Source organism: Drosophila innubila (assembly GCF_004354385.1).
Source record: "Drosophila innubila isolate TH190305 chromosome 2L unlocalized genomic scaffold, UK_Dinn_1.0 4_B_2L, whole genome shotgun sequence".
Taxonomy (NCBI): domain Eukaryota; kingdom Metazoa; phylum Arthropoda; class Insecta; order Diptera; family Drosophilidae; genus Drosophila; species Drosophila innubila.
In genome coordinates, this window is record NW_022995372.1 from 5225700 (window position 1) to 5251285 (window position 25586).

The window sequence follows — 25586 nt, forward strand, 5'->3', positions numbered from 1 at the left end:
AATTAGGATCACAACGCGACGGACACATTCAAGAAATTACAATGCCTTAAGGCGCAACGAGACGCCGGCAACAGCGCGACAAAACGACAACTAGAAAAGCGACAATGGCAGCGACGCGACGCTCAAAATGTATTTTATGGCCTGTTTAAGTATCTAAGAACGCGTCGCGTCGGGCAGCGGTCGCAGCAGCGCTCGCAGCAGCAATTGTGTCCGCATTTTGCCTCACACTTGAACTCTGTTCCTCTCCCACATTCTCACTCTCCCACACAGACGCCATGTTTTGTGTGAGAGCAAGCTTTGTGTCTGTCTGTAAATAGGCAGTTCAGTTTTATGCCCGCTTAAATTACAGTAACTAAACGAAGTGCGTGAAAATTTCAACTTGAATTGCATTTAATACTGTATATTAATATGTAAGTAATTCGTGTAATTTACAATGTTGACTAAGCATAGTAATATTAAAGCTACGTATGTTAATTTGTATAGATATATCATAGCTGACTCTCCCACTTTGAATTAAGCTAGGGCAGTCTCTATTGCCCTCCTGCTCTCTCCGCTCTGTGCTTTGAGCTCATTTATTTTAATGCATTTTCCTAATTACTCACAAAAACAAACAGCAGCCACTAAGCAGGCGAAATTCTCCCACAGCGCAAATTAAACTTTTTGACTAACTTCAGAAGTAAGTTTATCCGGACCAATTAAAGTGAAGGCCACATTTCATTTGCTAGTCAAAGTTTTTTGGGCATTTAATTACTGAGGGTGTGTGTGTGTGTGCGTGTGTGTGTGTGTGTGTAGACACAGGTGGATAAAGAAGAGAATCAAGTGTATTTGTCTGAGTGTTTATCTGTCTGTGCTTTCATCCACCCTTCGCTCTGGTCAATTTCAATTTCGTGTTGGAAAAAAAGTCAAAAAATCAAAAATAACCCTCAAATACAAATGTTTGCTTTTACACTAGATTTTTATGTTGTCCGTTCTATTATTTTTATGTCCTAACAGAATGCTCAATGCATTTGTGCAAAAGTATTGTAGATATGTTTGTATGTAGTGAATATTTCTGACGAGGTTGACGTCTGTATACAGCCTGCTAGAGTATTGAATCGTCGGCATTCTAAACATAGTTTTTTGTATCTTTTTTCTTTCTACACATTCCTACACACATTTTTGACTCTGTCTGCAGCATTTACATTTTTTGCGACCATTGGGGAGTTTAAATTAAATTGCTTTCACAACGCCGAACTCTTTTTTATTTATTTTTATTATTTTATGAAGCCATTTAGCTAAAGCAATTTTAATTCTTTCCTGTCTGAGTTTGGTATGCAGTTAAAAAAAAAGATGGGATTCAAGAGCAAGTGTAATAATAGAAATAGCTATTTATACGAGTAAATACACTTTCTATTTTTATTTTGTAACAAAACCTTTAAACGATTTAGGACTCTCACAAAAATGTATAAAAAATGGAAAATATTAGAAATTGTTAAAGAAACAAAGTTCCTACCAAGTATTCTATGGTTATAATCAAGGATTTAAACCGAAACAAATATAGGTTACGGTTTCGGTTTCGGTTGCTGTATATCAGTTTTTTTCTTTCGGTATCGGTATCAGTACCGGTACGTATCGGTGCACCACATACATTTTCGAAGCATTTTAAAATGTTAAGATGTCGTATTTTATAATTATAAAACCAAAGTAAATATCTAAAATCTAGATCCAGAGGAATAACATTCGGTTTGAAAATCGGGTGCTCAAGCCTCTGACCTAGCAACTTTACAAGTCAAAATATTTCTTAACTTTGACATGATTTTTGACAAGAAAATTAAAGGTATCAGAATCAAATTTAAAGTGTTGTTTTATACTAATTACGATGTAAGGAGTTGACTAAAAGTGAAAACTTGTGATTTAAAATTTTGAATTTTCGAAATTTCAAAGGGGGGACCCTTACCATCGAAAAGGAGTCTTGGTCGAAAATAATTAAGTTTTCTAAATGAATAAAATTTGAAAACAGAATAGTTTTAGAGGTCAAAACATAATGAAAATGACATTCCACTTGAAAATCGGTTGGGTTTTGGCAAAGTTATGACAGGTCGAAGTTGCTCAAGCCTCTAAACTAATAACTTTACAAAACAAAATATTTCTTAATTTTGACATGATTTTTTACAAGAAAATGAAAGGTCTCAGAATCAAATTTAAAGTGTTGTTTTATACTTATTACGATATAAGGAGTTGATTAAAAGTGAAAACTTGAGATTTAAAATTTTGAATTTTCGAAATTTCAAAGGGTGGACCCTTACCATCGAAAACGAGTCTTGGTCGAAAATAATTAAGTTTTCTAAATGAATAAAATTTGAATACAGAATGATTTTAGAGGCCAAACCATGATCAAAATGACATTCCGCCCTAAAATCGGGTCAGTTTTGATCAAGTTATGACAGTTGGAAGTTTGTTAAGAGAAGTAATTTCGGTTACGGTCTCAGTTTCGATACTAATAAAGAAACGGTTAGTTTCGGTTAACGGTTCCGATACCGGTTATGGTGTTATTCCCTGGTTATAATATTTTTTTTGCTATGCAAAATGAATGTACTCTGATACAAGAATTGTTCCTGACGACTGTATAAATTTGTGCTCTACTTACTTGGTTATCGTTCTTGTTGCTGGCTTTAATCCATTTATCGTCCGCATCGAATTATAATGTCATTTGACTATGTGTCCTCGTCTACTGTTCAGTGGGCTAATCTCATCAAATTTTGATGCGCAAATTTTGTTATCAAGAGCTATCTCTGGGTATTCAGGCCACAGGCATCCTTCCGGAAGAGCCAGCAGTATGCGAGGACTCAGCAAAACTGTCCAGGCCGTTTTTATGGTCACTCAAATGCGCATAAAACTTTAGATACGTGAGTGTGTGTGTGTGTGTGTGTAAGTCCTGGACTCGTCTTTTACTTATTTACGAGTCTTTTTCGATCGTTGTCCTTGCTGCTGATGATGCCAAGCTGCTGATTAAAATTTATGACAATTTGCTGAATCAGTGCTTCCTTGCCAATCCCAATCCCATTCCGTTTCCCTTTCTCTTTCCTCAACTTTGTCACATGGCATACTCCACTGACCAAATACAATAATATCAAAAATTCCATTTTTATGATACATATTCTGTCAACTAATTTTTATATGTGACTCGGAAAAGTGTGTGGAAATACAGGAAATTTATCTGATTAGGTATTTTGTTTTAGGCAGGACTCCATCTGGCCAATTGCAAATGAGTAATAAACAAATGTATGTGCTTTTATTAAATTATTTACAAAATGCATTTAAATTTTATTTGCCACATGTGTTGCAAATTGTGAAATAGTCCCAATGCTCGCATGTCCTGGTCGTTGTCCTGTGTATCCTGGCACTGGTCACAAGGCACAAGGGCGTGGAGGCAACAGCTGCGTCTAAACAAATTGAGAATTGATTCTTTATAGACCATTAGTTTTGATTATACAATAGTGTTTGGAAGTCTGGACGTTAAGAAGCTAGCTAGGGGGATGAGGGAATGGGGAAGGGGGGGTTAAGGTCTGGGTCTGGTTCTCGGGTTCAACTTTGTTCTCTGACCAGACGATGTCTAGGACATTCAATTGAACGCTTCAACGCCTATCGACAATTTTGTGCCAAAAATTATGACCGCTGCCGGCATTTGCTATTATATCCACGATATATGGTTTGCTGGGAAAGGAACTTAGTGCTGCTATCTTTCTCCGTCTCACTCAGTCTGCCATCTCTTTCCCTTCACTTGCGTTGTATGCACCCTTTTCATGTACATGATAAATTTGGGTTTATTTATCGGCCTGACCAGTGGCAAACAGACGAGAGCTTGGGTTATTTGTAGTTGGATTTTCACAGGACAGAGAGTACTGCATGTGTGGGTGTGTATATCAGTGTGTGTGTGGCTAATGGTGTAGGTTGTTCAGATACATTAGGCAACAACCGTTGGGTGCTGTTGCAAACTGATTTAAGCTACGACTCTGCGCTGAAATTGAAATATATTCAAGGGAAATTTCGAAAAATTGATTACGAGAATATAAGCAAAGAACTGTGTAAGTATAGCTGTTAGACATAACATTCTTGATCAAGAATTAAACTTATAATCAGATGAATGTATTTGATTTAAAATATTTCATTAAAGTACTATTCATTTAATTGCCAAAGCAAGATACTAATATCCTTTTTGCCTACAATAACCATAAGTCTTCACAAGCAGCTTTAGGTTCGGTCAACGGTTTGAAGTTCGAAGCCATATCTTAACTCTATATTGTAGAATGTAGACATTAAACAGTTTTTAAATTTGTTAAATTCAGATATTTCATTGACTTTCTCTTTGTCGTTTTTAAATAAACTAATTACTTGGATTTAATGAACTGAAGACTGATAAAAACATGCGAAAGGGAAATGTTTATTTTTTTAATACTTAGTATTGCAGTTAGAAGATTAGAGAAAAAAGAAATACAAATCGCGTTTGGTGACCAATTCATTTATTGGTTAATTTGTAAAGCTACATTTTTATTAGCATTCGATTTATTCTTCTCGGGAACAAATTTTCCATTTATCTCTATCGATGCAAAAGTTATTGGAGCGAGAATATTAATGTATTATACTTTTTTAAATATTTAAATTTTATTGAATTTAAATACTACAATGTGAAATTTAAGAGATAAAAACAGTTTTTATAATAATGGCATATAATGACAGCAAATCGTAATTAAACCGTGTTATTATATAAATGAATTAAAAATAGATTTAAATTCGGTGAATGGCTTCCGTCAATGCATTAAATATAGTAAAACACTCTTACTCGCACTCATAATGCACCTAAAAATGCCAATAATAATGAATTAAGCAAAATTGTTGCCAATATTATTGCGCATCATTTGGTCCAATTGATTTTCATTTCTGTGCACAATATTAATGTGCACTCAAATAGCATCCGTTAGCCGACAAGAGCACAAAAAAGAAGCAGGAAAAGCGGGAGAAAATGAAAAAAAAAAAACAGAACAACAGAACAACAGACATAAATTGTCAATAACAATTTGTAAAATTGTTGTACAACCAAATGCGAGAACAAAAACAGAAACCAAACACATACAGAGAGAGAATTCATTTGATTATCCTGATATTTTTCCAATTGCGATGTTTACTGTTGCAACAGTCGGAATTACGCTGAGGGACGTTTGAGGGGGGACTATAAACAATATCTCATTTCAGTTTAATGATGCTGTAGCTTCAAGGGGTGTGACAAAGTGGGCGGGGGCAATTCAAAGCGCATAATTAATTTGCCTGCTTATAAAGTGTGGTTCGGGGAAATGGCGGAAAACTCTGTTTAATTTTTCCAGGCGTGCAGTTGGTCGACATTGCGCGGTTTTGGTTTTAGTTGCGGTGTGGCGATCGGGGTGGGGAGGGGACTACGGTTTACCTGACGGCATGCTGGAATTCAAACGACAAAATCCATGGAATTGTCGAGCAGAATGTAGGCGCAACTGTGGCGCCTCCAAACGGTGGCAGCTGCAAGTATTTTTTTTGTTACCGTTTAAATGAATGAAATGCATTTAGTTGTGAGTTAGTATTCATATTAACTTTTTTTTAATAGTAGTTAGTTTAGTATTTATTTTAGTTCTTTTTTTTTGCATATATTTATCAATTGAATTTCATTGATTGATCATGTTTTGGTTTTTGTTTCTTTTGCTGTAATCGCTTTTAGTTTAGCTATTCAAACTAAAGCTAGTTGTCAGTTAAATTACAGCTAAATGCTTTAATTACACAATTATTTAATGTAGATATATATATATATTTGCTGGGTTATTATTAATTATGATATTTTACATTTAACAGCCTTATTATTAGCATTTATTTAGCTTATCTGCGGGATTATTACACATTGCTCCGTTAGCTAATGAACGAAATTAATGAATGAAATCATTAATTATGGTTTGTAAGTGCTGTTGGATTTGACTTTATTCTTTATTAGCTTTCTGGTGAGATTGTATTAATTATTATATTTCGTTAGGGTTTGCTATATGTCTTTTATTTACTTCTCTTTGTTTTTGGCTCAAACTCTTTTAGATTTATTACTTAAAATTACATTAATCTTAACTATTTCGGTGCTACATGGTTTCTATAGGGATTTCATTTGCTTAGCTTTTTGGGACAATTGCAATATTCCATATGCATTATAAGGTTTTAAATCTATTTACAAGCCAATATGTGTTTTTTTTAAATATTACTTTTTTAGAGTTTTTACACACACCTTTCGTTGTTGTTGGGTTTTTAAGGGGATATTGTTTTTCTTGGGCACAGGTGAAAGTCTAGTCTAGTTATTGAGCGGGCATTACAAGTGTATTATCTACTAAGGGGGTCTACTCGTAGAACTAGGCAAGTGAGGACAACTATTCAACTTTGTCTACCAGCTGCTTAGAGTTTTACAGAAATTTCAACCCAAACTCAAGTAAGTGAAATGTTAATGTAAGTAATTTGCTGTTTTCTTAGCGTCACCATGCTAACATTGCATTAACATCACATGTTAAATTGAATGAATTTATTAATATACTGAGCTTGGTTAACTTGTTTTAAGAAATGCAAATGAGTTGCTTTGAGATCTCTGTTAACCAGTCTCTACTTTTAGTTTCTGAGCTACCATTTCTCTCTTTCTCTGTCACTAACCCTTTAAAGGTAAATACATTGTCACATGCCATAACTAAACTTTCACATAACTAACAGTCAGACAATTTCCTTAGAGTTTATCATAGCGTAGATTGACTGCATCCCCTTTAATTTTCGCCTTGCACTTAGCCTAGTGAGCAAACACAACTTGAGGGTTGTTTTGGGGCTAGACCCTTAATTCTTTGTCCCTCTACACATTGGCGCTGTTGCCGAAACTACTCAGGAATTTGCTATCAGCAGCCAGGCTACTTGAACTATGGGCTGAATTAACAATGCTACCATTTAGGGTCTTGTTGTCACCTGATCCAGCAAGGAATTGCTGTTGTTGCTGCTGCTGCTGCTGCTTGAATGTCTGATAGGCATCCGAGCTGACTGCCGACCAGGTGCCATCCTTGGCCTTAACATACAAGTGCTGTTTGCTCGGCTGCTTGTTGCCAAAATGATAATCGCCGGCTGCAATCGAGGCAGTGGAAGCCCAATCATTTAACAATTGATTCGTGGAATTGCACAGTGCCGAGAAGTCTGCATCAATGGCATTATCTCCAGCTGGCGGTCCTCCGGTTAGAAAATCCAAATTGCCATTGGCCGATGCATTATTCTGCTGCTGCTGCTGCTGTTGTTGTTGTTGACGTGAGCTCAGAGATTTGCCCAGAATGTTTGTCTCGCTCTTGAACAATGTTTTGGGCTGTCGCTGGCGTCGCAAGGTGCCTGCACCACCGCCACTTGCCATTTGTGCCGCCAGTGTGGTGTTGGCATAGGCGCCCAATCCCTGCTTCAATGCATTGCTGGCCAATAGAAGTTGCTGCTGTTGATTGAAGGGATTTGTTCTTTCCGTTTTCAAAGTGCTTTCATTCTTATTTAGATTTATATTTGGAGTCTGATTCTGATTCGGATTCGGATTCTGATTCAACATATGATGATCCAGTTTATTCTCGGTTATATTGATCTTTTTCAACTTGGCTGGCGAACCGCTTAAAATTGCCGTCGAGGCTGTCGATGTGGTCATCGGATTTGGCTCCAGGCAGCCATAATGTGCACTTGCTGGCGCCGAATACATGCCCGTCGATTGGTAATCATTATTGCTGGTTATCAGCGAGCCATTATTATTGTTGGCCAACGTTGGCTTTGTCCCATAACGATTCTGATGCTGATGCTGAGTCTGAGTCTGATTTTGATAGAGCTTCACATTGGCCACCACATTTGTTGTGGCATAGGCACCGCAGCTATCATATAATGATAATGATGATGATGATGCCGCTCCCTGTCCGGAAGTTTGGCCAGCGCTATTGTGGGGGCTTTTGAATGTTGAGCATGCAACTTCCGCATAGTCCGGCATATTCATTGGCGAGAGTCTGCAATAGAGAGGGAATTGGGGGATTAACTGTGGGTTAAAAAGCGTATGTCTGGACACAAATTCATTTCATAAATCAATCGTAGGAAATTGCTTTTGTTAGCTGCTCACATACACACGCATTAACACAGACACAGGCACAGACTGAGACAGCGACAGTGTGAGGAGGGGGGGAGCGGGAAAATCACTCCGGAAATTTGTTTGCTGCAGTTCATTACAAATTTTCAGATAACGAATACTCCTCCGAATTTACATATATGTATGTTGTAAATGCATGTGGAATATTTTGCGAAATTGCCAATACATTTCCCTATTAGCTGGGCGTGTCATGCATTTTAACTTTCTAATTAGTCGACGCAAAAACAAGTAACAAACAAAAAAAAAAAAAACAAAAAACAGTGAAGGAAAATGCTATAATCGCTGGGAAAAACTTTTTGCATACACATACACACACCACGCCCCCTTTTTACGCCACTCCCTCTTTTAGTTCTATACTCTGCTTGTAAAATTTTCTATGCAAAAACTTTTTTATTGCGCAAATTTTTCGTACACTAATTAGCTAATGAGATAATGCTTATCTATCGCACTTTCCCAATGAATATTCCAAATCCCTCACAAGCAAAAAATGTTACTTTGAATTGACGATTGCGGATGTCAGTAGTATTTTGTGTGTGTTTCGAATGTTAGAAATTAGCTAACGAAGAGCTTTTTGAATAGTTTATAAAGCAGAATATCCTTGCGATGATACAAAAAAAAAAAAGACAATTAGGGTACAGAGTAAAGACAAAATAGTTGTAAAGTAGCTACAGTGGATTATATGCAATGAAAATGTTTAGAATGGGATTTAGTTTTATAAACGATATACATATATTTCTTAACCAAAAAAACCTCTAAAGAAAACTTGTTTTAAAGATTCAATGCTTCAGAAACACTAAATACAACTATGTACTGTTAATACAAAAATACCTTATAAAAAGCGGAGAAACAAAATAAAATTCTATAAATTAATTTTTATAAATATTTAGGACGATTCTAATTTTGAGAAATAGTACATCGATTTTAAGGATAAGCAATCCACTTTATCGAAAAAAAAACTAAGTGAATTGAAAATTTAATTAAAAATTAAGCCATAAATAAATATTTTTTAAAGAATTCAAGAAGTACTTTAATGAGCTTTTAAACACGTTGTAAAGAAAATCATTACTAGAGCTGAAAATGTGCTAAAAATACTTTACATATACCCCTTTTTTCACACCAAATATCTAAAACGAGATACCCTTCCGGATACACATACGTTCACCTTTTAAAGACGCCTGAAATTATGCAACGGAATTTGAAATTTTCCAGCAATTAAACGTGGCTGCGACGGGGGATTTCAAGTGCCCATAAGGACAAACAGACAGAGACAGAGACAGGAACAGGATTTGCATATGCTTAGGCTTAAGTTTTGGACTTGTGACGGCGATCTAAGAGGGGAGAGATGAGAGGAAGCAGGGCGAGTGAAAAGGGGACAGTTCCCGCGAGGCTATCAATTTTTAATTGTTAATTTAGCGGTGCAAATTACGTACATACTAATAAACCAAATAGGTGGAGGGGAGAGAGAGAGAGAGTGATAGAGAGAGAGAGAGACAGAATAGAGGGTGAGTTGATGGATGCAAAGAGGGGAATACAAGATGTTGTTCCTTAGGCCATAAAATGTTGAAAATCAGACAACCCGAAAAGAAATTAAATATTTTAATTGGAAATTCAAATGACGTCGTCGCGTGCGGAAGAGGGAAAGGGGAAGGGGAAAAGGTGTGTGCGTGTGTGCGTGTGTGTCAGTTGAGGAAAATGTTTAACGTTTTTTTACGACTTTACAACGTTGTTAAAATGCACAACAACACATGAACAACGCGAACAACCAAAAAGTTGCCAAAGTACATAACGGAAAAATTGAAACGGAAATAATGAAAATCGCGTAACGGAAGTGGCAAACAGCATTAGAAAATACGGAGAGAGGGGGATTGAGGGGGAGGTAAGCAATAGGAAATACTCAAATTGCAGTGTTGTGAGAAGGGAGGAGGAAAGAAGAGGGGAGACAGTAGGATTCCCCCACAAGAAAGCTGGGATATTGTAAAAAAGTCAAAACAAATAAATGCGTAAAATGCCGCAAATAAATACACACAAGTTGAGGGTACCAACAAAAAAAAAACAAAGGGAGGGTGGCTTTATTCAGCGAGGCGTGCGGGGGGTGGTAAAGAAAGAAATAAGAAGCAGCAGCAGAAGCAGAAGAAATAACACTGAGCAGCAATATGTCGCCAGCAGTTGCGTCTTTTTATTGCGCCTTGTTTTCCTTTCAGTTATTGTTGCCACAACGGTACATTAAGCTTTAAAGAAACTTTGGCAACGGCAACAACAGCAGTAAAAAAATACAACAACAACTAAAAGACAACTGAAAACAAAAACATTGAAAAAAAACACGGCACAAATTCAGCATTTTCTTTTTATTTTAAGTAAAAACAAAGAACATGAAAAGGAAGCCAAGGGGAGGGTTGAGAACTGAACTGAAAGGAGCTCAGGACAAAGTTGGATTTAAGAGATATGGATTAAGACTGAATGAATGAGAAAATAAGTATAAAAATGTTTGTATAGAGAATGAAAAGTTGGCTTGGCTTTAAAGCCAGGTGTAAACTATTGTTTAATAGTTCTCTTGGGTTAAGAGTTTGTGAAATAATGTTGGCGTTTTTCATAGTGACAGCTTCTGCGAACAAAAACTAATCGGGAATATCAAGCAAAAAATAAGAAAAGAGATTTGGATTGAGATTTCACACCTAAGAATAAATCAGGAACCCAGGGAATGATTATCTTTTTTAAAGTACTGTTTGAGTAAGCTAAAAAGTATTGAGGTGCTGAGAAAATTAAATATTTTGAAATTAAGAGTTATATTTCAGAAATATTTGTAAGTTAAATGAATTATTGACACATATTTAATGTTAAAACTAAGTTTAATTCCGACCAATTAATTAAATACTTAAAAAAAATTAATTTATCCGATAGGGTAATAATTTATGGTAGTCCGCTTGAAATTTGACATTACTTTTTATATGTTTTGCGTCAAAATATCATTCTGTTTGTCAACTCATGCGTAGACATTGAAAAAATCAGATATCTTTAATAAAAAGTATCTTTAGAATTGTAATAGTAATACAATTTATAGGTCGTACATTAAAAATTCGAAAGAAATTTTCGTAAATTATGTCCTTTTAAATAGTAAAATTGACTTAAGTTTCCATTTGTTTTTAACAATTAATTGTTGTATGAGATAACCCAACAGAACTTGACATATGTAGATGCAGTTCAATATGCTACAAATATATTATTATCAAGCACAGATCAATTTAACATTCATATTGTAACGATATTTCAACTACAATTTGCCGAGTACATAAATGAGGTAATTTCCCGTATCTTTATCAGCTATAAAGTTTCTCTGCAAATCCCTTATTAAAGTTGATGGTCTGCACCACAAAATAACCACCGTCAGAAGCTTTCATTAAGCACCAAAAAATAAAAAAAACAGCTTATAACACAGCCACAATCACAATATCTCGCAGCACAAAGCAAACAGACATATATTTAAAAATATACAAATACAAATATGGAATTCATATGCGTATTCGTATATGGAAATGAATTAAGAGGGGAGTGGAGGAACACATAAATGCCCGCAGTAAAGCACGGTAAAGCCCTGTTGAGCTGAGGGGGAACCCCAATAAAGTGAGGGCAGTACCAGGTTGTGGCAATCGCCATGGCCCAAAGTAAAACCCGTTCAAGTGTAACAATTTAATGGCGCTTCTTGTTGTTGTTTTTTTTTTGGGAAGGGTGGATGTTGTTTGGGTGGTTGGGTGGTTGGATGGGGTGGCTTATTGAAGTGGATGCGGCTGCAGTTCCGCTTTTTTTACGAGCGAATCGTAAATAGTGCGAGCCTGGCACTCGTATTTTCTTTTGCTCCAGCCACACCCCCACCTCTCCTCCCCCCCACCTCCTACCACTTTCCGCCTCCAGTTTGCAGTGGTCGTAGTAAAACATTTAAGCATTTGGCGTCGTTTTTCGACTGCTCTCGCAATTCTTCGTAATTAAACAGGCAGCGAAGCGTAGACAGGATATTAAGGCAACTTCCTGTGCGCACGACAGATAAACAAACCAAACCACCCACCTAAGCGGAGGGTGCAACCCTTGTACCCTTTTTTTTTTGGGAAAAGCTCAAATCATGCTTACCTCTCATAATCAGGCAACGGTTGTTGTATTGTGTTTGATTGTCCCTGTTGTTGTTGTTGCTTTTGTTTCTGTTTCTGTTGTTGTTGTTGTGTGGTGCGTTGTTGTGCTGTGGCCTGTGCGTAACCCGGAAGTTGCTCCTTTGTCGTCGCCTGTCGCCAAACACCGCCACTTGGATCGATCCACAGTCCATTGGAGCCAACGCCAGAGTTGCCACCGTTTAACGAGCAGGAGTTGCCACCACTGCCACCACCAGCACCACCACCACCACCCCCACCATTCATTGGCAATGTAGGAAACTTTCGCACGGTGCCGATTGCGTGATTGCCTGATATAAAAAGAAAGCAAGCAAAGAATATCGAATATACACATTGAATAGATCCCAACATAGATAAAATGTAGGGGAGTTTTGGGACGTAATCCTCGTTAGCCGCGCCAATTACAACTCGACTGTAGTTAAAACTAAAACATACAAACAACCTTCTCCTTTTGGCCGTAAAAACGGCAACGTGCAAATAATAAAAGACGGAAATAACATTTTATATTCAATTGGCAAGCATTTCTCTCTCTCTCTCTCTCTCTCTCTCTCTCACAATACTCCCATTCTATTTTATTTTTAGAGTCTTCCTAGACAATTGATGTGATTTTCACGTGCGCATTTGTCGTTTTAAGCCAATCCCCCTTTCGCATTTATTTGCTTGTTTTGCTCTTTATCTTTTTATCGTGGATTTAACCTTCGAGCTTGTTGTCGACTGTCTCTTGATTTTTGCTGCCACATTGCATACTTTTGCCCTAGGTATCGTATCCTTGGGTTGAGTTGCCGCTAATGTTATGAGTGCGTGTTGCGTAGTTTTGTGGCTAACAAAACGGCAGCCTAATTGAGACCAGCCATAAACGCAGCTGACGAGGTCATAAATCATAGATTATATGAGCTCTGCGTGCACTTGGCCATGGATTTCTTGTTGTGAAATTATCTTATCAAACACACAAGTTGTGCCATCTACTTTTAATCTGCTTCTATCTTGGCCAAATGGAGCTGTTAATGCTGAGATTTTCGCTAGGATTTCATGTATCATAGCGAGCAATAAAATATACATAAGTAGCTACAATTTTTAGATGAAAACAAATTTAGTGTTAGTAAATGTAGCTAATATTGGAATAATTTTTTTGATTTGCTTAGCAAATTTCTGTTAACTTCAGTAAGAGATAAATGCGAGTATTTTTAAAAATATTGCAAACTAATAGAAGAGTATTACAATTTTGTCACCTTAAATACTTATTTGTATATTCCCTTTTTAAAGAATTGCAAGTATTCTGCTCATCTGTTTTTGATGAAATTTGCAAAATTATGAAATAATCCAATGAAACGATTTATTTAATATATTCACAAGTAGACAACCTAAACTCATTTGCTAATAGTAATTCTTTAAAAACTTTTTTATTTAAATAAACATTGCGAAAACTTTACACAAGAGTTTGTGATTTTTTTACTTGAAAAGCCATTAAGAGTATTTGAATGCATTTAAATTTTTATTTAAATACTTCTTCATTATATTTTTTACTGCTTCAAAGAATAAACTTAAATTATTGTCAGAAGTCTTAATAAAATTAATAATTTACTTGGAAAATTGGGTTAAGAAGCTAGTCTTCAGTACTAAACTGGATAGTATAAAGAATAGTTCCATATCTTGTCAATGAATCAATTATCTCGAAACATCATAAGGATTATCTTAACATCAGAATCTAAACTCCAGTGTTGTTCGTGTATTTAATGCGCCTGTTAAATCACGTAACTCCAAAGCTCAGACACATTTTCAATGCTCAATGGAGCAGTAATCTCATAAATTTTAAACAGCCAGCCACCGTTGGAATCACCTCCTAAATCTAGTCTTAAACTAAGTCGCTGCCACCAAAAACTTAAGCTACGACAACAACAAAAAAAATATACTGTATATTTAAATTGACGATATTGTCTGGAAAGAGGAAGGGGAGGGGGAGGGTTAAGGGTAAGTAAGTTTAAACACTCACCATGTAGACTGCCCAGCGAGGTCTGCTTAATAAATTGATAGCGCTTGAATAGAACCAATGCGCCCAATAGAAACACAATTATGGCAATGATGGAGCCCAGCAGGACGATAAACCAGGTCTGCGTTAAAAAGTCATCGGCAATATCACGACTGATGGGATAGCTGTACAATACAAATACAAAGAATAGAAACAAGGAGAAAGAAACGGAATGAGCATTGATAGAAAGTACGTGCCTATAGGCGAGGCTTAGTTTAATGTCCGTCTATGCGCCTCATACCCATATTCTGGCGGGACGAGTCGAGTCGATTCGAGTCGAGGCGACCATTGTCGTTTGGCGTTAATGGATTGATGTGAATACTGCCACGACTGCCTTTTGTTCCAGCAGCGGCAGCAGTCAAATGAGCACGACAATGACACAATAAACCGTCCATGGACATGTCCCTGTCCCATTCCATGCCATCCCCTGCCATCCCATCCCGTTCCCCAACTCACCGCGTGTAGCCGGTGTCCAGTGATTGGGTGCGTGCATCGATGCGTAGCACAGCCGGTTTACTGAAGGGACCAACGCCCACCCGTGTGGCAGCCGCCACGGCAATGTAGTAAGTGACGCCCGTTGTGAGGTTTGCTAGCAGCAGAGTCGGTGTCGCCGCATCAATGGTCATATTTTTGAATATACGCGTCGTATTGTGCACATCCAGACCCTTGACGAGCACATTGTAGCTCGTGAGGATGCCTGTGGCGACAACAGACAAAGAAAGACAAAGAGAGAGAAGAAAACAAAAATGTAGACAAATGAAATAAAATGTTAACAAGGTCTGAGTGAGAATAGTTACTTATTCAGTCAACCGAATATTGAAATGCTCTTGCCAAAATAGTTTACATTTAAATGATTTGTAAGAGATAATAAAATTTATGAGTTGCTCAAATTAAAAATGTGAGTTGAGAAAGCAATTTCAATAAGCACTTTAAAGTAATCTGAAATGATGAATTAACATATATAAATTAATTTATCAGAATAAGCAACTATAATATTTTAATTATATAATTATGAAATAAAGTTAAAAATGGTCAGTTGACATAGGTAGAGCATTTTCAAATGTGCTATTAAATTGAACAAAATGGAAATGTACAAAAATGTTGTCATAACATAAAAAACACCATGAGTTCAAGTGAATTTACATTTTTATATAATCTTAACACTTTTATAATAAACCAAATAATATTATAGCTAACAGAATTATATCCGTCTTCGGATGTTACAAAATTTATCGAACTTGAAAGAAACTGATTAACTGTATTTAAGAAAGTGTTACATCTGATAATTATTATCCTTTAATTTATAACTATTGAGTCTCATATAACTATTCTTCTCTACGAGTGTGAGAAACTAGATTAATTAGTAGACCAGAAATAATTAAACGAAACAGTGCAATAAATATGTGTGTGTCAAATTTGAACTTAAGCATAAATCTGTGTAAGACTTTATAAAAAAAAAGTGTATAATCTGAATATAATTCAGACTCTGTTGCAAACTTCTCTGATAAGTAGACATACCCTAAGAAAGGTGCCTAAAGAGAGTAAACCAAGAGGGATTTGTGTTTAGTACATACCATTGCGAGTACGATTCGGTGTCGGGGGAAGCCATTTCAAGAAGACGGAGGTGCGATTGAATTGAATGGCTTCCATGCCATACGGCGCTGATTCAGGAACTGTGGAAACAACAAGCAAGGAAATAAGCAGAAGAACAAATGAGATTGGGATTAGTTATTGAGAGATGGAGGGATTCACAGTGTGGGGCAACTGCAACTGATTAGCAGGAAGATGGAGAAAGCATTTATGTGGATGAATCTTACCATCTTCCAGGGTGCGAGCATGTCGAGAATTCGATGGCTTGCCTACGATGCTCTTGTAAAATGGCACAAGAAAAAACTCATACGTAGAAGCCTTTGCCAAACCGGGCACGGTACAGGAACTCAATCCCTGTCCCTTGTTGAGCAGTGTAAGCATCTTGTACTCCGCGGAACGCAGCTCACGAGCATACAAATAGAAGCCCTCGATGTACTGCCCACTGTCGATGTCCCAGGCGAGTCGGATTGTGGTGGAGTCACTTGCATTCGCCTCCAGCAGCTCGACATTGTCATTCGATTGCAGCAGAGTCTCCACATCGCTAAGCAGGAGTTGCGAACTGGCCGAACCCGCGGAGGCGTCGCTACCATCCCGCACCCCGATCAGCTTGCCCGCCGTAATTGGCTCCGAGATGGGAGAAGGTGGCGAGAAGCCCAAGGCATTCTCGGCCCGCACAATGAACATGTAAGCGGCGCCAGTCTCCAGGCTATCCACGCTGACAATCGGTTCACTCAGCCTGCTGGCAATGGGAATCCACGTCTTGCTCTTGTTCGTGCAATACATTTCCACACTGTAGCCGAGGAAGGGTGAGGTGCCCAGCTTATCACTCGTGGGCCACACAATGGTCATTGCCGACGCCGTCGCATTCAGCACTGTCGGCTGCCCGGGGGCGGAGGGACATTTGCTTTGCTCGGGGGCTCGGTAGAATTTGATGTTTGGGTTTGTGGGCAACTCAATGCGAAGGAAGCCGCTCCACGTGGACTTGCCGGCACGTGAACTGGCCACACAGGTGTACAGTCCCTGATCCTGTTGTCGATCCAAATCGGAAATAATTAAATCCCCAGCTGCGGTTATATTCAACTTGGCACTCGGATGCACGGGAATGCCATCGCGATACCAGGAAATTGTTGGATTGGGCAAACCAATTGCCTTGCACTGCAGTGTGGCCAGAGATTTGATGGGCAACGTTTGATTCACTGGCCCTGCAATTATTATGGGCGGTGGTCGATCCTCCTGAGAGTCCAGGGTGATCTGCACCCTCGACGTTATGCTGGCCACCTCATTCATGGCATTGCACACAATCACGAGATCCTTGTCGGTGCGTTGAAACCTCGTCAACGTCAGTATCGAGTGTCCCTCCTCCGTGTTGAGACTGTGAAATCGATCCAATGGCGGTGCGCCAGGAAAGATCAGTGTGCTATTGTTCTTAATTGTCCAGAAGATTGTCGGCTTGGGATTCCCCGAGGCACGACACTCGAAGGATGTGTCTGCTCCCAGCTCAACGGATTTACTCGCAGGACGTTGTATAAATTTCGGGGGCGCTACAGTGTGCAAATTGTTTTTGTGTGTGGGGATCACATAGGAGGGTAAACTAATTAGCTAAATGTGCTAGACTAGCGCTAAGTAAATATACGCAATGACACGAGCTTAAAGTAAGGTTTGAATATTATAATAAACCCAAGAAGAGAAGAAATTTATATCAGAAATTGAGAACTAAAATTAAATTGTTAACGTCAGGAAATCTGCAAAACATATTCGTTACGAATCATTTAACAATTTTCCTTTGATTTTGATGAAATAAATTATACTAAGAGAGTATACATAATATTGTTATTCAAATTTAATAAAAATATGCACATTAAATTCTTTTTGTAAATTTCACACAGACCTCAACTTCTTATTATAATTATATAACTTTTGCCAGCCAATATCTAATTCAGTCTTTAAGACTATAAAAGCTAGAAACTACAATTACAATGGACTTTACAAGTATTTATCTTACTTTTGATTTCAGAGTACCTTGCATGTGCTTTCACAAATCAACTTCAGCTTTAAAGAATATTATTTGAATATTTTAAGATTCAAAGTTGAGCTATATATTATTTTTTTCAATGTGCTTTTACAGCCTGTAAACTCTTTTGCAGATACATTAATTTTCAGCGTCTTTATAGCTAATTTAAATCCGCAATTCACAGTTTGAGTATTCTATTCGCACAATCTCTTTAAATATTTATCTATTGCTTTTGTTAAACTTTACATAAGACTTTACTAGAATTTATTTTTCTATTTCTTAGTTTATTTGCTTGTGTATAGTATAAAATTTGTAGCTTGCATGTGCTTTCACAAATGAACTTTAGCTTTAAAAAATAATATTTTCATGTTTTAAAGTTCATGCGACATAATTTGTTATATAAGTATTAAAGTTCAGTTCAATGTGCTTTCGCAGCTTATAAACGCTTTTGCAGGTATATTAATTTTCAGCGTTTTTATAGATAATTTAAATCGCGCAATTCACAGTTTTAGAGTATTCTTTTTGCACAATCTCTTTAAATATTTATCTTGATTTTGTTAAACTTTAAGCTGGTGTCATTGGCTAACAGTTAGAAATTAATTAAGGCCGTAACTCACCGAAAACTGTCAGCGTGCCCATGGCCGTGATGGCACCCACCACATTATCCGCCTCACAGCTGTACTCCCCCTCATCGGCAATCGTGACACGCTCCAGGCGCAGACTGCGATCCTCCAAAACGCTCACGCGATCTGCAAATATATATGATGAAAATAAGTTTAGCTTCTTAGATTAGTTTAGATTAGATTAGAGATGCGAGCTTACCCAATGGCATATTACCACCTGAGGCGGTGCGCAGCCAGAGGACATCTGGCATGGGATCACCGCCGACACGGCAGGGAAATGTTACGGAGGCGCCTTCGAGCACCGTTTGATCATGTGGGCCACGTATAATGTAGGGTTTAACTGCAATAAACATAATGAGACGCTTAGCGGCATTTAGGTGCAATCCATATTGCCCCCAGAGGACCCAAGTCACATTCCGGCAAATTGAACATGATACATTGATTTGAGGTGAAAGTTGATGTGGGGCCCAAGGTTTGAGTAGGGACTTACCGTGTACTTTCAGGGTGGCAAGGGAGGATTCACGCACACCAACTGGATTCTTGGCAGTGCATTGGTATTGACCCTCATCACTCTGACGTGCATCCTGTATGGCCAAATTGCCACCATCAACGATGCGTACACGCTTCGAGCCCTCCAAATCCAATTTCTGGCCGCCCTTCTTCCATGTGACCGTCGGTTCCGGTATGCCACGCGGTGGGGCACACTCCAAAAGCGCCGTTTCCCCCTGTGCGATGCGTGTGTTCTGCGGCTCCAGGCGAAACTCATCGCGTAGCACTGTCAAGAGAGAGAGAGAGAGCGAGGAGAGTGGCAGAAAGATGAGAGTTGAGAGGAGTGTCAGCTTTTTAGTATACTGATGTGTGGGTGTAGAGGTGTGTGCGAGTGTGTGTGTGTGTATGTGTGTGTGTGACGGCCTCTGTCCATTTGATTTCTCCAGCTGCTTCTGCTTGTTGTTCTTGTTGTTGTTGTTGGTTATAAATTATCATGGTTTTGCATGATAAATGCCTGTCCCTGTCCTGCCTTAACCTGCGGCTGTTTGTATGTGTGTGTGTGTGTGTGTGTGTGTGTGTGTGTGTGTGTGTGTGTGTGTGTGTGTGTATGAGCGGGTGTTTGCGGCTTGACAGCAAAGATAAATTGTTGGTAAATGGCATAAATGTGATTTTTATACGCCCATACACCATCACACAGAGAAAGTGAGTGAAAGAGACAGTGACTGTAGCTCATTTGTAAAAAAGTCTGGCAACGCCATTTGCACGCAGCTTTTTAGTTAATTTAATTCTCTTTGATACTCCCACTTTTTCGATGTATACTTATAAATAAATATATTGATTTTTATGGCACTTGGCTTAATCAACTATTAAGTAATGTGCAAATTTTATTTCACAAGACTCTGTTTAAAAATCGATAGCTGGACATCGATAACACATGCAATACAGAAGCTATCAACATCGTATGAAAAATAACAATTGGCACGTGGACATAAATAATACTGTAATTATTATGACTCAACTAAATGCCTATTTAATATTGGGAACATAATTAAATTGTTATCATATTTTTTGTATGCTTTCCCCGAGGATTCTTGCTATTTAGATGTGCCAAAATTATATAGAAATACAAAAAAAATTTGACTAAAAAGTCCATAAATTTTTCCATTTTAATACTGTTTTTTCCAAGTCACAATGTGATATTCTCCGTGTTTATACATCGATTTATGAAAGTAGAGAATCCAATTCCATTCTTAGCGCAGACGTCTAGCTTCACGTTCAGATTCCAGCAGCGTCAGGATGTCTCCTTCACGCACAGGTCCTTTCACATTGCGTATGATCTGACGGTTCTGTTCGCCCAGAAATTCCACCTTCACCTGTGTGCATTGACCCTGCGAACCGGTGCGTCCCAGCACCTTGACAACGCGCGCCCAGACAATTGGTTTATCCATAGTTTTTATTAAATTTTTCTCGAAGAGTTTAAAGAAGTTCAGAAGTTGTGCTCCAGCTAACAATCAAGCAAGACAAGCAAAGTGAAAAATGCTATGAATCGATTGTACTCAGCAATTATCGATACTCATACTCGATACTTTGTATGTTAAAAAGTGCTGTTAAGTTCTGAAAACTACTTTACAGTGTCGGCTGAGATATTACTAGACTTGAAACGATATTTTTAAAATATTTAACTTTTTATAATAGTTTTTGGCACAAAATGTACTTTAAAACTTTATTGAAATACTTTAATCGCTAATGGAATATTCACATTTATTCATGCGATATTTTTCGCTCAGTGCCAATTTTGCTTTCAAACCTTTTTAATACTGAGACGCTTTTCTAAAGCTTCTCTTTCTTAACCGAGTGCATAGTAAATCACGCTATTATCAACATTTTGCTTTGCCAACCGCAGATTTAAGGCACTAACTCAGCTGTCTGCATTTATTTTGCATGGCATTCGCTTTTTCTTCTCCATCTTTCAACCTTCTTTATTTCCGCTGCTCTTTCCCCGATCTTGTGGTCAAATTGCAAACCTGTAATTTGCACACCTGGCCCCAAGAGTCGGATGCTGGCTCTGACATTGCTTCCAGCTCGATTTGCACAGTTATAAATTTGCTATGCGAATATTTGTCCCACACACACACACACACACACAAGTAAATACATACATATAGAAAGCGAGGGAGTAGTATAATAAATCAAGTAACTTTCAAGCACTTGAAAAGCAGAGTAAAGTACATTTTTTCTTTGCCATGAAAAGCAAGCTTTGTGCATTCAACGAACAAAATGCGAGAACTTAAACCTACATAGAGAATGAATCTAAAAAAGGTAGCAGCTTTTACGTAAATTAAATTTCACTTTTTTGTATAAATATATATATATATATATAGATATTTTAATCTGCAAAGTGAATAAGCGCATTTTGCATTTTATTTTTTGGTTTAGTTTTTCAAGTCGCTGTTGTTTCTTTTTCCTCTTTTATAAGTATGCAAAAATGTTGAGCCATGACTTTTATTAAATTTAAAGTGATGTCTATAAATCAAAATATATTTCAACGCAAGGCGAAAGTGAACACGAAAGCGAACGAAGTAGCAAACTTTTAATGCGCTGAAAATAGCAACAAATTCCCAAAGACCCAGAAGCCCCACAACCCATCCCATAGTCGTATCCGGACACAAAATGTGGCCAGAAGTCGGGCAGAACACTGTGAGCACAGCAGGAAACACGCCAACCATCAATAAATTAATCAAAGTCATAATCAGTGTCAGGTTCAGTGGCACTGGCGAAAGTTGTAGGCCAATACCGAATGGGGTCGTGACTCAGTCAAGCGGAAAAGCGTCGCTGAAAAGGTGCAAACTGCCAGCTAGCCAGATAATGAGTTAATAAATGATCGTTAAGGCAATATTTATATGGCTGCTCTATATCCCAGAAAAGATTAATGCTAAAGCTCAACACAATTAAAGTTCAATTCATCAGAGATACCTCAATATTCCTTTATTTAACAGCCAGTACACGTTGCGTATACGTAATGTGACAGAAATTGCGCTGACAACATCGCATATGGGCAACTTATGTTTATTATTGACACAAAAAGAAAAAAGAAAAGTAAACTCTACCCTCGAATCTTTTTTTTTTGTATTACCTAACCCAATCAATGTGAATGCTCCCCTTTCCAATTCGAATCGCAATAACGACGTTTTAACCAAGCAAACAAATTTGACGTGCTTTTCGTGATTTACATGCAAATATTGAAAAATATTCCCCAAGGATACCGCAAAAAGCAAACCAAACTGGCTAAGGCTAAGCACGAGCAGTACCAGAAAAGAATAAATAAAAATAAAAAAGCATAAGAGTATAGAAGGGAAGGAACAGGAGCAAAAGCAACACATCTAACGTCAGGAAGCAATATCGATTTTCATGTGAAGGCGGTAGGGAAATGAAAGAGCATAGCAAATAAAAGAAATATTAGCCAACAAAAGACAAAGTGGCGGTCTGCGGTGCCAATAGGGCAATTGGGAGTTCAAATGGGGACCCCGAAAAATATCGACTTTTGCCCAAGGAAAGCACTGCAGTTAGATATATGAGCGATATGCTGTAAAAAATTATCATGAGTGTAGCTTAATATATATTTAAGAAATATAATAAATATCCAATAATGTACAGCAATTTTGAAGTTGTACTTTTTGAGTATGAGTGGTAAAATTGAAAAAATTTATTTATTGTATATTATGTTCTTGATAGCACACATTGTTATGTTTAGTTTCTAGACCAGTCTAGAAATATGAAGAGCTCTGAAATGTACATTCTTCTACTATATTGTTTGTGTACTATATGTCTAAATTTCTAGCTTTTCTTAGCCAACACTAGCCACAAGTATAGTAATATTTATATTTGTAATAAGCTGAGCATCTATAAACAAATTTGCTTATTTTTTCGAGCATAAGTGATGTGAGTTATTCTATAATCTGTTGTGATAGCACAAACTCTTGTCAAAGCATACATTAAGACCTGTCCCAACTTCAATATAGAGGCTACACCCTAACCATGTGTTCCCATAAATCACATAGAGAGCTCAAAAAAAGAAGAGAAATAAGGGAAAGCTCAACTCAATCCGTTCACTCAACCCGACAACCAACTAACCAGCTGAAAAAGGCTTCAAAAGTCAAAAAAATGGCAAAAAGTAAAAATAGAAAATGCAAAGAGGCAGACAAAAATAGAGAGCAAGAGAGAGAAAATTGGGAGACGCAAAAAGGGCAAACTAAAACGGGTTAATGGAGGCAGACCTCTGACAAGACAAGTGGGTGCGTTCATGCGGAAAACTTGTAAACGCAGCTCAGCTAGTTAGTTAAGTGGGCGGTGCTACACCTCCAGCCAAATCAAGTTCTACCCTGTACAGCAAAAAAAAAAAAAAAGACAGAGCTGCCCTGGGCATATCGAAGCCCAACAACAACGACAGCAACAACGACAGCAACAACAACTGTGGCAAAAATCAACATCAATTTAGAATATTAAAAACGCAAACGCGTGCGTAGGCAACGTTGTTGACAGGGATGTGGCTGCCTTGCAACATGTGTGTGTGTGTGTGTGTGTGTTGCATGGAGAGGAGTTGAGAATGAGTTTGAGCACTTACCCGCCACTTGCAGCGTGGCATTGCGACTCCGTGCCACGCCCAGTTCGTTTTTAGCCTCGCACCAGTAAATGCCGGCATCTGTTTCACGACGCGAATTGACAACCTGCAAAAGAAAGCGACAAACAAAAGTATTAGAGATGAAGAAAAAGTTAGGAAAATGAATGTGAAAAGGGCCAAATGTGAGCAAATTTTAATTGAAATGAGTAAAAGACTGTTTTTTCTTTGCTCTACTCTCACCAAGAGGGAGACTTGTTACTTAGACAAGTCAATAGTTTTCAGATGATTATACCTTAGGGTTAATTGATGGTATATTTCGATTAGATTTATTTATAATTCTTAATAATTTGTCTAATATAAAAATAAAAATTTTGATTATGATGGTTTCAGCAAAACTTTGAAATATCGAATGCCAACTTATTGATATAAAATGTATTTCGAATATTAATAAAATATATGACAAATATGCAATTTTAAAGATATGAGTTAATCTTTCAGTCAGTTGACATAATTCAAGTCAAAAAGGGTATATAAGTGATATCATTCTAAAGATTGCTTTTGCTTTCTTATTGTAATTTAACAAATGGCTGCAAAAAGTGCTTTTACAACTCCAAGACGTTGGATTTGTTGTCTTCGTCTAGCTCTCTCTGTCACTCTCTCGCTTCCACTCAATCTCTCAGGGTCTTGCTGTCCTCTTTGTTTCCCTGTCTTTTTGGCCATAATAAACAGTCAGCAATCTGTTGTCTGTTGCGCGTCTGCTTTCTTCAAGTGCTCAAATCATAAAATGTCTCTCGAGCAACTTTATAGTTACTTCGTGTCCCTGCTCCCCTTCTATTCTCTGCTCCATAAACTTGCTCTTCAACACACTCTACTTCTTGTTTCGCTGACTGTTTTTGTCTTTCAGTTTGTTTATTTGTTTTTGGCGCACAAAAGAAATTCCCCAACATGCGCTTAAAATTAAATGTCAAAATGTGTAAGATGTATGTATGCGAGTGTGTATTAGTGTGTGTGTGTGTGTGTGTGTGTGTGTGTGTGTGTGTGTCATATTTATCTGCGCTGCAGCAGCAACAAAGTTCGCACAATTTACACAACTTCTGTGCCTCATCCAAGTGAAATTAAGTGTTGCGCTAAGTGAAGATGACAAAAGGGTTCTTCAGCTGTATTATTCTTTCATTTAATCTTACACAAATGTGTGTATGTATAGATTGGTGTATGTGTATGTGTATGTAGTGCCGCGGGTGTGCTTTGTAAAACAAATAAGCGAATGCGCTTCAGGCATCTCAATTGTCATGCTGGCAACTCAAAGGCAAAGCGCTTTCTCGAGGCAAACTTAACGCAAAAGGATCTTAAATATAACTATATGAGTACGAGTCTGTACAATACATGCATACAAACGGATATCCCATAGTCCTTTGTCAGTCCTCTGTCAAACTACTTTATTATTCCCATCATAAGTTTTCCCTTTACCACAGGCACAGACTCTTTAGTTGTTTGTATAAACAGGCCAAGTGTCTTATCAGCTCGAACTGACTTCTTTTTGATTAAACTACTCATTCATTTTGAGATAAAAGCCCTGAGGACTCTTTACTTATATAAAGCATTTTTGTAATTTAATTACAAAGATGTATACATTTCTTGTAATTTAAAATTGTTGTATTCCAGTATAAATTATTCATCACTCATTCGCTTAGCTAGCCAGCATATATGTATATTGTCTGTGATTATCGGATTGCTTCTTAATTTTGCGATTATTTATTTCATTTTGAGATAAAAGCCCTGAGGACTCTTTATTTAAAAAAAAAAAAAGCATTATTGTAATTTAATTACAAAGACGTATACATTTCTAGTCATTTAAAATTGTTGTTTTCCAGTATAAGTTATTTATCACTCATACGCTTAGTTAGC

The 25586-nt window shown here is 37.5% G+C and overlaps 2 protein-coding genes across 3 annotated transcripts in view; both read right to left on the reverse strand.

Annotated features, from left to right (window-relative positions):
• Nucleotides 1-3249: 3249 nt before the first annotated feature.
• LOC117781891 (roundabout homolog 2) overlaps nt 3250-25586 on the reverse strand; it is a 52454-nt gene continuing 30117 nt past the window's right edge. The window contains exons 3-15 of one of the 2 annotated variants that reach the window (XM_034618774.1): nt 23685-23787; nt 19065-19349; nt 18774-18914; nt 18569-18700; nt 16168-17481; nt 15925-16023; nt 14807-15047; nt 14315-14475; nt 12290-12614; nt 7593-8033; nt 6982-7526; nt 5438-5526; nt 3250-3422 (exon numbers count right to left, since the gene is read on the reverse strand). In XM_034618774.1, coding sequence (XP_034474665.1) covers nt 5456-5526; nt 6982-7526; nt 7593-8033; nt 12290-12614; nt 14315-14475; nt 14807-15047; nt 15925-16023; nt 16168-17481; nt 18569-18700; nt 18774-18914; nt 19065-19349; nt 23685-23787 — 3858 coding nt within the window. In that variant the 3' untranslated portion in view covers nt 3250-3422; nt 5438-5455. Of the gene's footprint in view, nt 3423-5437; nt 5527-6056; nt 7527-7592; nt 8034-12289; nt 12615-14314; nt 14476-14806; nt 15048-15924; nt 16024-16167; nt 17482-18568; nt 18701-18773; nt 18915-19064; nt 19350-23684; nt 23788-25586 lie in introns of those variants that run through there. The other variant, XM_034618773.1, reaches the window with a different exon arrangement.
• On the reverse strand, nt 20199-20598 carry LOC117781893 (40S ribosomal protein S28-like). Its single transcript, XM_034618775.1, has one exon. It carries the CDS (start codon nt 20509-20511, stop codon nt 20314-20316), a length of 198 nt encoding a protein of 65 aa, XP_034474666.1. The 5' UTR covers nt 20512-20598; the 3' UTR covers nt 20199-20313.